Source organism: Python bivittatus, unplaced genomic scaffold (genome assembly GCF_059951505.1).
Source record: "Python bivittatus isolate LINGU-HERP-01145 unplaced genomic scaffold, Pbiv_v1 ctg000480_np1212, whole genome shotgun sequence".
Lineage (NCBI taxonomy): Eukaryota > Metazoa > Chordata > Lepidosauria > Squamata > Pythonidae > Python > Python bivittatus.
This window is the reverse complement of record NW_028277075.1, coordinates 80,999,935-81,015,100: the sequence shown is the minus strand read 5'-3', so window position 1 is coordinate 81,015,100 and position 15,166 is coordinate 80,999,935. Positions and strand designations below refer to the sequence as shown.

Here is a 15,166-nt window from a genome sequence, read left to right as displayed (position 1 = left end):
ATGCATTTCCTGATTCTTTAAGCTCTTTATTACTATAGGTAAGAACTGCCTCTATGAAAAAGGACAAAATTTATAGTATCCTGTTCCTAAAAATAGCCAGTTATTGTTCAGACTTCAGAAACTGATATTAGCCTTTTGCATTCCACGTCAATGTATTTATATACTTAAGTGGAATGGGGGCTATGGGAGAGGGGAAGAAAAGACATATCTGTGAAAGAGTGTAACTGCTACAGCTGGGACTGTGAAGGGGGGAGGTCTACTTCACATATACATCCATCCAAACACAACAAAGGCTCAGCTTTGGAATGATTTCTTCTCTTCTATTGGGCTAAAATGTATGTGGATGTGTCAGCAATGGATTGCATGTTCAGCTGAGCACCTACTATGCAGAAAGGATGAGAAGATGGAAGAACCAAAGTAATCAAATGCAGGAAGGAGGAAGAGAAGAAGCAAGTTAAAACTCAGCACTCAGTAGCTGTTTGAAGGAAAGGTCCAACCTGTGCAAAGTGCACAGTCTCTAGACAGACAGAGAAGGCCTATTCCACTTATGGAATGGTATTTCAAAAAGATAATAGAAGAATCACTTTTTAACCAATTTAGGAGAGAACTCAATTAGGAAGCTTCTGATTTCCAATTTAAAATTTCTGTCTGAGAAAAATAAATATATTCTATAATGCCTTAAAGGATCCTGAATATTGAAAGACAATAGAAAAAAATCAGTATATTTTGAGGTGGCAAAAATGCCAGTTAGTTGGATCAAGCTCTAAATATTGAAATGTTAATTTCTATTTTGAGTACAATCATATTTAAATTTTCAAAAACACGTGGACATAAACGTTGCCTTTTTCTTACTACAAATGCACTTACTTGCTGCTACAAACTTTCCTCTTTTATTTTAATAAGTTATGAATTAATTTAAATTTAGTTCTAAGGTGCCCCATGAAAATTAAGAGAAACAAGTTACCTTCCATCGACACAATTTATTTTATTTTTTAAGAATGCCATGTGTTTGAAAAACAATCTATAGAGTACAATTTAGAAGCAGTTAATGTTTACTCATATGTAAATGTGGACAAAATTACAGCCCTTTAAAATACTACTTTACAAGCCAGGTTAAGAATTTTTATTAAAAGCTTTGTTTAAGTGACACTGGCTATGCAAAACAAAACATACAGGGATTAAATTCTGAATATTTCATTTAACACAATATGTTTTAATTCATGCTTATTCACCCTGAATACTTAAATGTATTAAAAATTGTTAAATTTATACAAAACAAATTGACAGATGATATCCATTAAAAGAGTAGTAATTAATTTAAACTTACCCTTGCATAGTGCAGTTCAACTCCATAGAGTTCTAAGGTTCGGGCTGTACTGAGATAACTAAACTCTGCTTCAGCTGGAGACAAACCTCTATATGGAGGCAAAAATAGGCAAATGTTAAATTGTTCGAAATGCTTGTGAAATCTAAGCTCTTATCTAAAAACAAAGCTTTCTGTATGAGATATGGAATTTCAGAAAGAGAAAAAGATGGCAATAATGTATTAAACATTATTTTTAGCTAATACATTAGTTTTTGGATTTAAGAGTTTAATACTGGCAGCTCTGTAGATGCCAGAAAAATGCACTTTCAGTATTATACATAAACAGTTGATTGCAAAAGTGTATTTTTGCATAACTTATTTAATAGACACTGTTAGCAGGAACTCTACAGAAATATAGTCTCAAAAAAGTACAGGGGCATGCTGTTTCACAATATCTCTGAGGCAATCATGTGCCTGTTTTAAATGGCTTATTTCTCCATAAGAACTGAATAAAACACCATGCAATTAGCTAGGTTATAATTCAGACAGCTACTTTTGATCTGCACACACCTAATAGTTTTGGGTGCACAGAATTAGTTGTGTTATTCTTTTGATTATAACTTTATATTTTTTTCATGCTTACATATGTTGCTGATGTAGTTTGGATATTTCTTTTTCAAAGTCTTGAGGCTGGCCAGGGATGAAAGAGTAATCTGAGAGGTAGCCTGGGAAGTTATCTGTAAGGTTGTAGTCTCCCAGTTCAGCTGAAAGTTAAAATAAGCTATTTATATAACAGGAGCCCCACTTCAACAACTTGCAGAACAAAGAGTAGATATGAAAATAAAAAGAGTTATCCCCTCAGATCTTTCCACAAATGAATCAACTTGAATGTAATGCTGTAAAGATGAAATATACATGAATCAACTCTTGAAACTTAGTGCCAGAAAGACTTCAAGCTGCTTTTAACCCACCTGGTGCAAATTTGCTTGAAAGCAAGGCCTATGAATCCCATGCAACCAGCCCTCAAAATATTTTTCACTGAATCATAGAACTAATTTAACTTAGTTATTTGATATTCTACTATCAATCCTCTAATATTAAATATTTGATGATAGTATTTGTATAAGCAAAATTTAATATCATTAAGTATTTTTGGAAAAGTTTATTTATATGTATAATCTACCATAGTAATCTAGGCAAAATTGCATTGTAAGTACACCTGGAACCTTTTCTTTGAAGTGCAACAACACCCAATTTCAAAGAGATAAGCTACAGTTCAATATATAAAGCTACTTGCCTCCCTGGGAGTGGCAGTTACAGCAAAGAAAACTTCAAAGAAATCCTGAGCTGCATACAATGTTCCTGGACTTGTTTTTAAATAACTTCTTTTGGACTATACTAAAAATAATTTATGTCTAATTAAGTGCCTTTTCTGTTGTAATACTGCATGCTTTTTTCAGAAAACCCAGTTCTCACAAGAAATATATTTGGTCCAATACCATTCTAATATTCCAGATTTTTAAAGTGTGTTTTCTTCTATGGTATAAATTTTTATAAAAGTCTAGAAATGTGAGTACAGACACAGTTAGTATAGATAAGATTAGACTCATACCACAAATCTCAAATTAATCAGTATTAAAATTATGTGCCACTATCACACAACAGTGGTTTTTGATGGATGTGTACTACATACTCTATTTTTGTGTAGCAAAAGTATGTGAAACTTTGCTTTCGGTAATTGGTGTTGCAATTGGGCAGCAATAAATGCAACTGCACATCAGCTAGGAGGAATTGTAGCACATTCCTCCTTACAGAACAGCTTCAACTCAGGGATGCTGGAGGGCTTCCTCGCATGAACTGCCTGCTTCAGGTCCTTCCACAACATTTCTATAGAATTAAGGTCAGGACTTTGATTTGGCCATTCTAAAATATTAACTTTCTTCTGCTTTTATCATTCTTTGGTCATACAACTTGTATACTTTGGGTTGTTGTCTTGCTGCAGGACCCACTTTCTCTTGAGCTTCAATAGACAGATACCCTGACATTTTCCTGTAGAATTTGCTGGTACAATTCAAAATTCATAGTTCCATCAATGATGGCAAGCCAGCCTGCTCCAGAGGCAGCAAAACAGGCCCAAACCATGATACTGCCACCACGTTTCACAGATTCTTATGTTGGAATGCAGTGTTTGCCTTTTGCCAAATATAACACTTTTCATTCAAGGAAAAAAGTTCTATTTTGGTCTCATCCATCCACAGAACATTTTTCCAATAGTCTTCTGGCTTATCCATGTGGTCTTTTGCAAACTGTAGACAGGCAGCAATGTTCTTTTTGGAGAGTAGCGGCTATCTCCTTGCAACCCTGCCATGCACATCACTGTTGTTCAATGTTCTCCTGATGGTGATCTCATGAACACTGACACTGCCAGTGCCAATGCAAGAGAGGCCTTTAATTCCTTAGATATTACCCTGGGGTTCTTCGAACTTCCTGGAATATTACACACCTTCTGTCAGGTTCAGCCCAAGAAACTCAGCGGGACGATTTGGGAACAGTTCAGTTACTTTATTAGCTTACACCTACTAGACAGAATCTTGCCAGACTAACTCTAACTCCCAACAACAGCAACTAAACACTCTGAATTCCTTAGGGTGGTGCCAGTCTCATCCTCTTAGTTTTCACACGCTCAGCCTGTGGGCTGAGGAGATGCTTGAGATTCGTCTCCCCCTCCCTATGACCTTGAACCTCCTCACTCAAGTCTTCCATCACACCTTCCTCTTCATGGCCGATCACTCCTGGGGAGGATAACAATGGTGCTGAATTGCCTCCATATGTACACAATCTGCTTGACAGTGGACTGGTGGAGTCCAAACTCTTTGGAAAATGTTCTATAACCTTTTCCAGCCCGGTGAGCATCAACAACTGTTTTTTGGAGGTCCTCACAAATCTCCTTTGTTTGACCCATGACACACTTCCACATACCTGTGAAGATCAGACTTTGATAGTGAATACCCAGAATTCTGTTCTTTAAATAAGGAAGGACCTCCCACACTCACACCTGATTATCACTCCATTGATTGATACACCTGACTCTAATTTCCCCTTCAAATGAACTGATTATCCTAAAAGTCCACCTACTTTTGCCATACACAAATATGTAGCTTTGGATCATTTTCTGCAATAAATAAATGAACAACTACGTTTTTGACTCATTTGTTTAATTGGGTTCTCTTATCAACTTTTAGGACTTATGTGGAGAACATGTTTTTCTCCATGTTTTTCTCATGTTTTAGGCCACATTTATGCAGAAATATTGAAAATTCAAAAAGGTTCACAAACTTTTAAGCACCACAGAAAATACATGAAAATCCCCAGATGAAGTACTGTACATAGAAATCCAATTGATTATATTATTGGCAAAAGGAGGTGAAAGAGCTCAATTATTAACAACAAAAACATGGGCAGAGCTAACTGTAGAACAGATTAGATATTGCTCATATGCAATTTCCAAGTTAAGCTAAAGTGGAAGAAGAAAGCTACCAGTTTCCATAACATGATTTTGAGCATATACCCACCATTTTTAAGAACTTTAAGAAGTCTTGGGCCTCATTGATAAAGGATCAGAGGAACTAAGGAATGAACTTAAATAATTTGTTAACAATGAATGTGAAAAGAGATTGGCAAAGATCAAGAAACAGAAGAAAGCAAATTGAATGTCAGAACAGTGGAAATTGCCAAAACGAAACGAGATGAGGCCAAGAAAGGTAAAAATCTTAGGAAGGAACTTAATGAAGAATTTCAGAGAGCTGTTAGAAGAGACAAAACTGTAAATGAAGATGGAAACAGACATGGAAAAATAATGAAAGTCTTCCAAAAGTTCTCTGAACCGAGAAGGAGGTTCCAACATCAAACTGGTATGCTAAAGGACACTAATGGACAGTCCTTTAGGAGGAGAACCATTTTAGTTGATGGTGGCAAAAAATCAGAAGGAGACTGGTAGAGCCTTTTCTGAATAATTTTTTTATTAAAAGTCACAAGCTTTCATGAGCTGCAGCTCATTTCCCCAAAGGAACAGAAGATCAAACAAAGATGGAAGAAGTACACTGAAATTCTGTACAATAGAGATCTCAACATCCAAGCTACTATAGAAGATACTCCTACTTACAAAAACCACTAGTACTAGAAGATGAAGTTAGATCAGAACTCTGCTCATAACCAAGTCAGAAGGTTACAGGAACTGATTGTCAGGTTCAGCCCAAAAACAACAACAAAACAGTCCAGTCCAGTGTAGTTCCTTTACTGCTTACACGCTATAGACAGAATCTCGCCAGACTAAAGCTATCCTAAAGCTACTAGTGGATATACCCCGTGAGAATCTAGGGAGGGGCTAGCCTCAGCCTCGTCTTCTCATGGTCCTGCTGCGGGCTGAGAAAGTGCTTGCCTTGCCCCTTCCTCTGGAATGCACCCCCCCCCCGTCCTGATAGCCTTGATCTCTCGTACCAGTCTCCTCCTCACCTATGCCTTCCATTGCACTGATGGAATATCTACGGAAATATGTCAAACAACAGAAGAAAATTCAAGAAAGGTTCTAACCAAGCTATGCTAGCAAATCTGGAGAATAGATTTGTCTCTAACAGTGTCTAACAGATTGGAAGAGATCAATCTACATATCGATAGCAAAGAGAGGGGATTTAACAGAATGTGCAAACTACTGTACAATATCCTTAATTTCACATGCTAGCAAAATAATGCTTAGGATCATTCAATGCAGATTAGAGCATTACAGGAAAAGGGATATGCCAGATGTTCAAGCTGGCTTTAGAAAAGGCTGAGGAACATGAGGCATTATTGCTGATGCATGCTGAACAACTGAGAAAGCCAAAATACCAAAAAGAAGTCACGATGTGCTTTACTGATTATACAAAGGCCTTTAATTGTGTACATCATGGCAAGCTGTGGAATGTATTTAGAAAAATAAGAATTCAAGAGCATCTCACGGATGAAACATAAATAACCTGTGTTATGCTGATGACACCACACAGTAAAAAAACAGGACTAAGATTAAATATAAACAGGATCAAACTAATGACAACAGGTACACCAACCAGCCTTAGACAATGAAGATATTGATGTGGTGGACAGCTTCTGCCTTTTAGGCTCAACTATTAACAATAAAGCAACAACCAGCTATACTACATACTAGCACTTGATAAAGTAACCAAGAAGGCCTTGGAAAAGATATTCAGATGCCATGGTGGGCTTATACCTACAGATCATGCAGAGTCATGCAAGCAGTAATTTTCCTTGTGACACTTCTGCAGGGAAGTGAAAATTTTACTTTGAAGAAGCAGGATAGAAAGGATACTGATGCTTTTGAACGCTGGTGTTGGAGAAGACTCCTGAGAATACCATGAATACCAAGAAAAGAAACAAATGGATCACTGAACAAATCAACCAGATTTCTCATTTGAGGCACAAATGACTAGACACATTATGTGAAGATCTCTCTGCAGAAGTCTATAATGTTCGGAAAGGCAGAAGAAAATGGAAGAAAAGAAGGACCAGCAGCAAGATAGATACATTCAATTACAGTGCACCTTTGGAAAACCTTAAGGATCAGATTTTGTTCAGATCCTCCTGGAGAGAAGGAGATCCACCTGCTTAGATGGCTCAATTGCTGAGGGGGCCATTTTTATTCTCCCTTCCCCTATGGTTCGTATTTTTGGTTTTTCCATAGTATTTATCAATGTGGTTTTTTATATTTCTTCTGTTGTTTTTATATATGTCTTTTATCTGATTGTTGTACACCACCCAGAGTCACTTCGGTGAGATGGGCAGCTATATAAATTTGCTCAATCAATCAATCAATCTACTAAGGGTTAATACCAACTTGATGGCACATAATGAATCAATCAATGTTACTAATAATATTATGATAGCAACCATATTCTCATCTTTCTGGGAATAAGGCTTACCAAATAGATATTTAAAAGATTTGTAAAACTGCAATACAAATAATTTAAATAAATATACTTAATAAAATAAAATATATTTTAAAACATAAAATCTGCACAATATAAACATTGAGAAACCAGCATGATCAGGAAACCTTAATGAAACATTAAAAAAAATCTTAAAGCATATTTAAAACTATAGAATCTGCTACTATTAAAATGTAGTGATGGCCCACCCATTTAGCCAATTTCAAAAGCAGAGTGGACAAACTCATGAAGGACTCTCAGTGATTATTAGTCTAGTACTGATTAGTACTTCTTTGATTACAGGCAGCATATATCAAATATCAGCTGCTAGGGAGCAACAGTGCAGAAGGGCTATCACTCTCTGGTTGTATAGGTCTATAAGCATCATGAATTTATAGGGAAAGAGCACAGTGTAACACAAAGTGTCAAACAAGATGGGGCACTGACCATTATGTTCTTAATTTCAAACACTTACGTATGTACTTACACTGAACAGCATAGGAAGCCAAGAGTACAGCAGTATTGTAAGGACAGGGCAATCTATAGAAGGTAAAAAACACAACCCAAAAATCTCAGCTATGAACTACAATATTTAAATCCAATCTGCTTTACCAATTTATTTAAATTAGTGAATGACCCATTTAATTGTGTGGATATGTTTCCTTATGAAAAGAAAACTTTGTATAGAACACACATTTTTCATGAGCTGTATCATGATATACTTCTCTGTTTTTTTTAAAAAAGAAAATATGTCTATCATATATGTTTATATGATTAAAAGTACAGTGGTACCTCGGGATACAAACACCTCTACTAGCGAACTTTTTGGGTTACGACCAGCTCCGGCTGCAAAAATTTACCTCAATGTGCGAACTCCGCCTCGGGGTACGGTCATTTTTCCGCCCTGACACGTGGTCCGCGGCCATTTTCCCGCCCCTGACACGTGGTCCGCGGCGCCCGGCCGTTTTCCCGCTGTGCGGCGCCCGGCCGTTTTCCTACTGCGCCATGCGGCGCCCAGCCGTCTTCCCGCCCGATGCGTGGTCCGCGGACGCCAGAACGGATTAACGGTAATTACATTGAACCTTATGGGAAAATTTGCTTCGGGGTGCGACCAAATTCGGAGGGCGGAATGGATTAACGGGATTTACATTGAACCCTATGGGGAAATTTGCGTTGGGTTACGACCAACTCGGGATATGCCCAGAGTCACGGAACGGATTAAGTTCGTATCCCGAGGTACCACTGTATACATTTAATTATTTTGGATACGAATAAACAGATATGTACAGGTAGTCCTCACTTAATAAGCACAATTGAGACTGGCAACTCCATCACCGAGATACTAAGCTGTTAAGTGAAACATCACATAACTGCAGGGGACTTATGATGTCAGCTCCACTGGGGTCATTAAGCAAATCACCTGCGGTCATTAAGTGAGACATCGCGTGACCATGAATTGTGATTGTACTGCCAGCTTCTCCATTGACTTTGCTTGTCAGAAGCCAACTGTGAAGCTCACAAATGGCAATCACATGAGCATGGGACACTATGATGGTTTTAAATGTGCGTCAGTTGGAAAGCACCTGAATGGGGATCACGTGGGGATGCCACAATGGTTTTAAGTTTGAGGACCAGTCATAAAGTTACTTTCTCAGTGCTGTTGTACCTTTGAATGGTTGCTAAACACGTCAGTCATTAACCAAGGACTACCTATATAGACATATCAAAATAGAATCCAAAACAGGATTCTGGATAATCGTGGTTTCTTATGTACAAGCTGAACACTGATGCAGTCTATCATTGGTTTTTTGCTTTTCCCCATTGTTACAACTGTAAACAGAGGGGATTTGTTTAGCTAACTTATCCAAACCAGATATCCTGACTCCTAGACAAGCCAGGATTTATAAATTAGGAACTATGATTTATGTATCCTAGCTTGAAAGAGACTGGCAAGATGTGCAAGTCTGTTAACATGTAAAACCAGCTTCTTTGTTTTGTAGCTGGCAAATCAGGGAGAGGCAAAGGCAAATGAGCAGTGTCTAAGAATCCTGACATGTCATTCAAGACAAATATGGCCACTATCTGCTTCAACAAAACATACTGTCTACCTGGAAGGAACAGAAATTCTATATCCTGTTGGGAATTGGAAGTGCAAGAATTTTAGCAGACAGATAAGAAAACTTTAGCATTAAAAAGTTTATTTAGCATAATTCTGAATTCATTATCAAATGTGATGTCCTATCACTACAAACTTATCTACAATGTTTTAGTACAAGTATTTCAATTTTTCACAGAATGAGTGCAATCGGTTGATTTTATTATGTCACACTGTTTAATGAATGCTCCCCATCCCTACCTTGAATCACAAGACACTCTAGTTTGCAAGGCATACATTCTTACCTTCCAGTAAGAATATCTTGTTTAATTTGCAAAAAATACTGGTACCTTAAAAAAAAAGTAAACAAGAACAACAGGTTAACAAACTTACTATTATATCCTTATCTAACAAAATTAAGATCCCTTTTGACTTTAGCATATGAATTTTACCAAACACTATTATTTCAGGCTAGTAAAACACAAAAATAAAAGCAAATTTCTTTTTCATTATTACACTAAAAGAAAAAATCAACACAGAATATATTAATACTAAATAGTATAAATAGAGCATTTAGTAATAAATAATAAATGTCTTAAATATTCTCCAATACAGATTGAGGTGAAGATCTTAAATCTAATGAAACTGTTCAGGCAATCTCACATTGTTAACTCCTTGTCCTTGTCTTTTCCATGTTTAAGACTGGACAATTTTTAATCACTGTCAGAGAAATGTGATACTGGTCTATCATCAACATTTACAACCATTTGTTTAATTAATACATATTTAAAAATCATCATTTAAGTTAGGTTTCAGATACACTGCTTTTAAGTGCATATGTATTAAATCTGGCACTTTAATATTCTCTGTATCTCAGATCATGTCTTGCATTCATTAACTGAGTGAGGATTCCTAAAAATGTTTAGATGTTCAGGATTTTGTTTTGACTGCTTAGTACGTAATGGGATTTTGTATTTTAGTTTCATATTTGAGGCAGGTGTTTTCTTTTCACATAAACTTCTTTGGGTTAAAGATTCTTTTGTTTTACTCTTAGGATTCATACTTTTGAATTCAAGGTACTGCTTATGTTATCTTACGTTACATTTTGGTGACACAGAGGCTGTCATCAAAATATAAGTCTTCATTCTTCAGGTCAGGAAAGCCCTATTATACATGGTAATCTTAGAGATTGGTTCTAATCCATTAAACGTACTTTAAAAATAATATACTCTGAACTAAAACTGTATGGAAACTGAATTCAAAAGAGGGATTTCTGGGGAAGAAATGGCGGACTGAAGATGGCCCCACGAAAAACGGAGCTGATGAGTAGACCGGCTCTTCAATAATCCCTCTGGATGAGGAAAGGACTTGAGATCACCCACAGGTGCTCCAGACAGCTGCTCCTCGTAAAGAGACCACAAGATAGCAGTCTCCAGTGGATTTATAACTCTGGGAGATGATGGAAGAACTTTCTTGCTCAAATGGGAGTCAGGGCCTTTGAAAGGACATTGAGTTTGCATACTTCCTTTTCTAATCTCTCTTGGAAATCACTTGTTAACGGCTTTTCAGCTATTAGGAACCTTTGGATCGACATGCTTTATAGCACCAGGTGAGTCTCCTTCAATCCTTAATAAAAGAAGTTTTAATTACGCTTTTAAGAACTTAAAAAAAATTGCTGGAATAAACAGCAAAAGGGTGATTAAAACTTTGATTTCATAAGGTTACAAGCAGACTAAGGGTCCAGATAAATTTGAAATAAGACTTTGGAATTAAATATAAAGAATCCTTCCTGTGGGAAAATGTTTTTGTTTTGAATTAAAACAACAAACATAATAAGACTTTAAAAATTGGACACTAGAGGGAACTAAAGATTACAATTAAAGGAGAAGAATAGTCAGACTTGACATACAATTATAGAATGAAGCAAGATATTTTAACATTGGACATTCTGAAGGATATTTTTGGACAATGGACCCAGAAGTTAATTTCCATAGTGTCTGCCTCCATAGATAGGCTGCATCTAAAAGATGTTATGGAAGAGGAACAAGTTCTACCTGACAAGATTGAGACTAACTTGAAAGTGTATTTAAAAATGACAGGTTACAAGAATGACATGGGAAAAGATGTTACTCTGGACATACAAAAGAAAACGGCTTATGTCTTAACCTGGATAATTTTTCTACATTCGATTTACAAAAGAGGCTTGTTGAAGTTTTGAAGAATTTTATGAGAGCAACAAAGAAAAAATGAAAAGAAATCAAGTTCTGGGACATTATTGACAGGACTAAAGATCAAGATTGTTAGAAGTAAAAGGAAGGAATATAAAGTTGGTTTATTTGATCAAAGTTAAAATAGATATGTTATCTCTGGTAACACTTAATGGACTTTTGCTGACATCAGGATTGAAATGACAAGGCTTTATGGATTTGTTCATAGATAAGAGATGGGATATGGGAAGAAGAGATCATCCGTTGTATTTTAAGAGAAGGTGATAAGTTACTAAAATTGTTTATACTTGTGATTAAGGTGGGAAGTCACTTCTTTATATATTTATTTCCTTTTTCTTTACTATGCTCTTATTTTTTTCTTTCTTTTCTATTTCTATTTTTCCCTTTTCCTTTTTTTCTTTCTTTTCTGCACCTTCTATTTTTCTTGTTATTCTTTTCTTTTTTTCAGTTTGTATTAGTTTTTACTATTGTAATTATAATCTTTAATAAAATTATTATAAAAAAGGAAATCGAATTTAGAAGAGTAGAAATTCTATACATATCTGTTATTTTACACTACGTGTTTGTCAGAAAAATGCTGTTTCAGGCATAAAGCGGCAACAGGAGCAGATGAATACAGCATTGCAGGTGTGCAAATGCACAGTGAAATTAAATTAGTTGTCTGAATTCTACTTACAATATATATTGTAAAAAATTTCTGCACTGGAAATCAACTAAGATTAAAGGTACTGTAGCAAAAACAAAACTGCAGCAATAAATGCTTTCAACTCTTAAATGAAATACTTTTCTTAAAAAATGTTCATACAGATATCTTACTCTACATTAAACATGCAATTCAAATTTCTTTTTAAAAAAACAAGTTTTGATTAGCAAAGTGTTTCGATAAATGCCTAAAGTCTTTTGGAGCTCATTTTAATTTACTTTGAACTATCTTATTTGCAATTTAAGGGCAAAACCTTATGTATGTATTTAGAAAGCATAAATCTATCCATCTTGTAGAGAGACAACAGCTTGTGCCAATGCATTGGAGATCTCATATAATTTGCAAATGTTTATGAATAAGCTGTCCAGGATATTTACTATATAGTTATATATTTATACAAGGATTTATATACTTTTCTACTTCCTAGTACTCAAGGAGATTTAGCATGTTATTGGGTTCCAGTGCCTTCTCTTTATGTGCATGGTAACACTCAGCACACTTTCCTTCAGTATACTCCCCACTCAGCATGAATGGGGTGGCCTGAATCTTGCAAAGAAAGAAGAACCTGTAAGTACAGTGGTACCTCTAATTACGAACTTAATCCGTTCCGTGACTCTGATCGCAAGTTGAGTTGGTCGCAAGTTGAAGTAAATTTTCCCATAAGGTTCAATGTAATTACCGTTAATCCGTTCCGGCGTCTGTGGACCACGTGGCACGGGCGGAAAAATGGCCGCGGACCACGTGGCACGGGCGGAAAAATGGCTCGGAAGTCGAGGCGAATTCGTAAGTAGAGGTAAATTTCTGGGGCCGGAGCTGATCGTATCTCGAAAATTTCGTAAGTAGGGGCGTTCGTAAGTAGAGGTACCACTGTACTCAGGAACCAAGGTATGTAAAGTTTTAAAGGTAATAACCAGCACTTTGAATCTGAATTCAATGCAGCAACTCTAGCATTAGTGTCACTTTGCTAAATGTGCTATTTCTAGTCAGCAGATAGGCTGCTACATTTTGGACCAGCTGTAGCTTCTGAGCCATCTTCAAAGGCAGGGCCCACATAGAATGCATTGCTTTAGTCCTACTGAGAGTGAAGAATACTCTCAACAGTAACTGTTGAGAATGCCTCCCTGTCCCCAAAGGCCTGCAACTGGCATATCAGCCAAAACTGGGCAAAGGCTCTTGTGCCCATGGCTTCAACCTGCTGTTCCAGCAGAAGCCTGAATTCAAAGAAACCCCAAATCACAGATCTACTCCTTTAGGGACAGTGGAACCCTATCTAGAGTAAACACTGAAACTGGAATCAATCCAGATCTATCACTGACAAACAGCAGCTCTTTCTTGCAGGGATTTAATTTCACCTTTGACTCATCCAGGCTCTCACAGTCTCTAGGCACTGGGTCAGAACGTTGATAGTATCCAGGTTTAGCCTGGGATGGTGATATATAACTCAATTATACTGATAATATGTCACCCTAAACTGACACATAACCTACCCCAGGGTTTCATATAGGTATCAAATAGCATGGGGAAGAGAACTGAACCCTAACCATGTTGGAACCACCATGGATGCAACCCTACCTCCCCATGCTCACCAAATGAAACTGCCCACTCAGGAATGACTAAAAAAAATCTAGAAATTGATTTCTTCTAGGATTCTCTGAGGATGAGGCTCTACTACCTTATATAATGCCTTCTATAAAATCAAATGTATGTGTATTTAATACCAACGGTATTACATTTTACTAAATAAAAGAGACAAATACCGTGTGTATTCTTCTTGAAGCTTACTAGGATCGCTTACAAAAAATTTGACTCTGAAGTTCAAATTGTGGGGTGATCCTCCTAAATTGAACCAAAACATCAGATTAGAATTTGATATTTTAGCTTACTCAGGTTTTTATCTGAATTTACTGATGATTTTTATTCAAAGTAGATAAAATATTTTGCTCACTTTTCAACTGTTTCCTAATTGGCTTGTTTGGATCCAGCCACCTCTGATGGAGAGAAAAGATTGGTTATTATATTTTTTCCCAAAACAAAATACGTTTTGTCACATTTCAAAACAAGTCAATATTAAACGCAGTTTTTGCTTATATATTTTTTCAGTGTTTGTAGCGATACTGAAATGAGCACCAAGTTCATAAAGTACGTAGTATATTCATCCTTGACAGCCAGCCACAGGTAAACTCCTCTGGACCTGCTCTGGAGACCCTGAAGACCTCTAATTGCCTACCCGACACTGACAGATTGTTGTTCAATGAAGCCAGTGTGGCTACTAACAATTCAGGATAAACATACCAGGAGGTATCTCAGGCCTACTATGCTACAGCTTTGGGGGGTGGTACACCTAAAAGTTAAACGTCCTTTAATCTAGACATAAAAACATTTTAAACGCAAAACCAGTCCATAAAACAACAGATGAAAACAACATTAGGGAAGCATATGGAGAAATCCATAAAACAAGATTATTTCAGTTTCTATAAGTATATTATTTTTAAAGAATCCCATTTAACAACCCAGTTAAAACTCCAAAAGAAATTATTTTCCCTATCAGTTTTAACTTCTGGATTAATAAAGATACATTTTATTTTATTTTGATTTAATACATTCAACTGGAAACACCTGTAATGAACATGTAATACCAGCTTCCCTCCCCTGCCTCCCCAAACTGACAAGAAACCGATTTGGGACAATTTGAATTTATATGTGCACCCTGGTGATTAGAAAGAACAAAAGGCCACATGTATCCTGTTTAAAATAGTTTTATTTTCTTTAGGAAATTACGCTTGCCTAATTTTGCCTCTCAGTACTGTGAGCCAGTGGGTGTGTTACTAATCTGTGTGTGCAATATTCAATGATTGC

The 15,166-nt window shown here is 36.5% G+C and overlaps 1 protein-coding gene across 4 annotated transcripts in view; it reads right to left on the bottom strand.

Moving 5' to 3' along the window:
- PTPN4 (protein tyrosine phosphatase non-receptor type 4) overlaps window positions 1–15,166 on the bottom strand; it is a 107,597-nt gene that overhangs the window by 53,528 nt on the left and 38,903 nt on the right. For 3 of the 4 annotated variants that reach the window (XM_088146412.1, XM_088146414.1, XM_088146415.1), the window contains exons 4-9: window positions 14,256–14,298; window positions 14,068–14,146; window positions 9,685–9,729; window positions 7,760–7,824; window positions 1,950–2,070; window positions 1,328–1,415 (exon numbers count right to left, since the gene is read on the bottom strand). In XM_088146412.1, the coding sequence (XP_088002538.1) occupies window positions 1,328–1,415; window positions 1,950–2,070; window positions 7,760–7,824; window positions 9,685–9,729; window positions 14,068–14,146; window positions 14,256–14,298 (441 nt within the window). The remainder of the gene's footprint in view (window positions 1–1,327; window positions 1,416–1,949; window positions 2,071–7,759; window positions 7,825–9,684; window positions 9,730–14,067; window positions 14,147–14,255; window positions 14,299–15,166) is intronic. The other variant, XM_088146413.1, reaches the window with a different exon arrangement.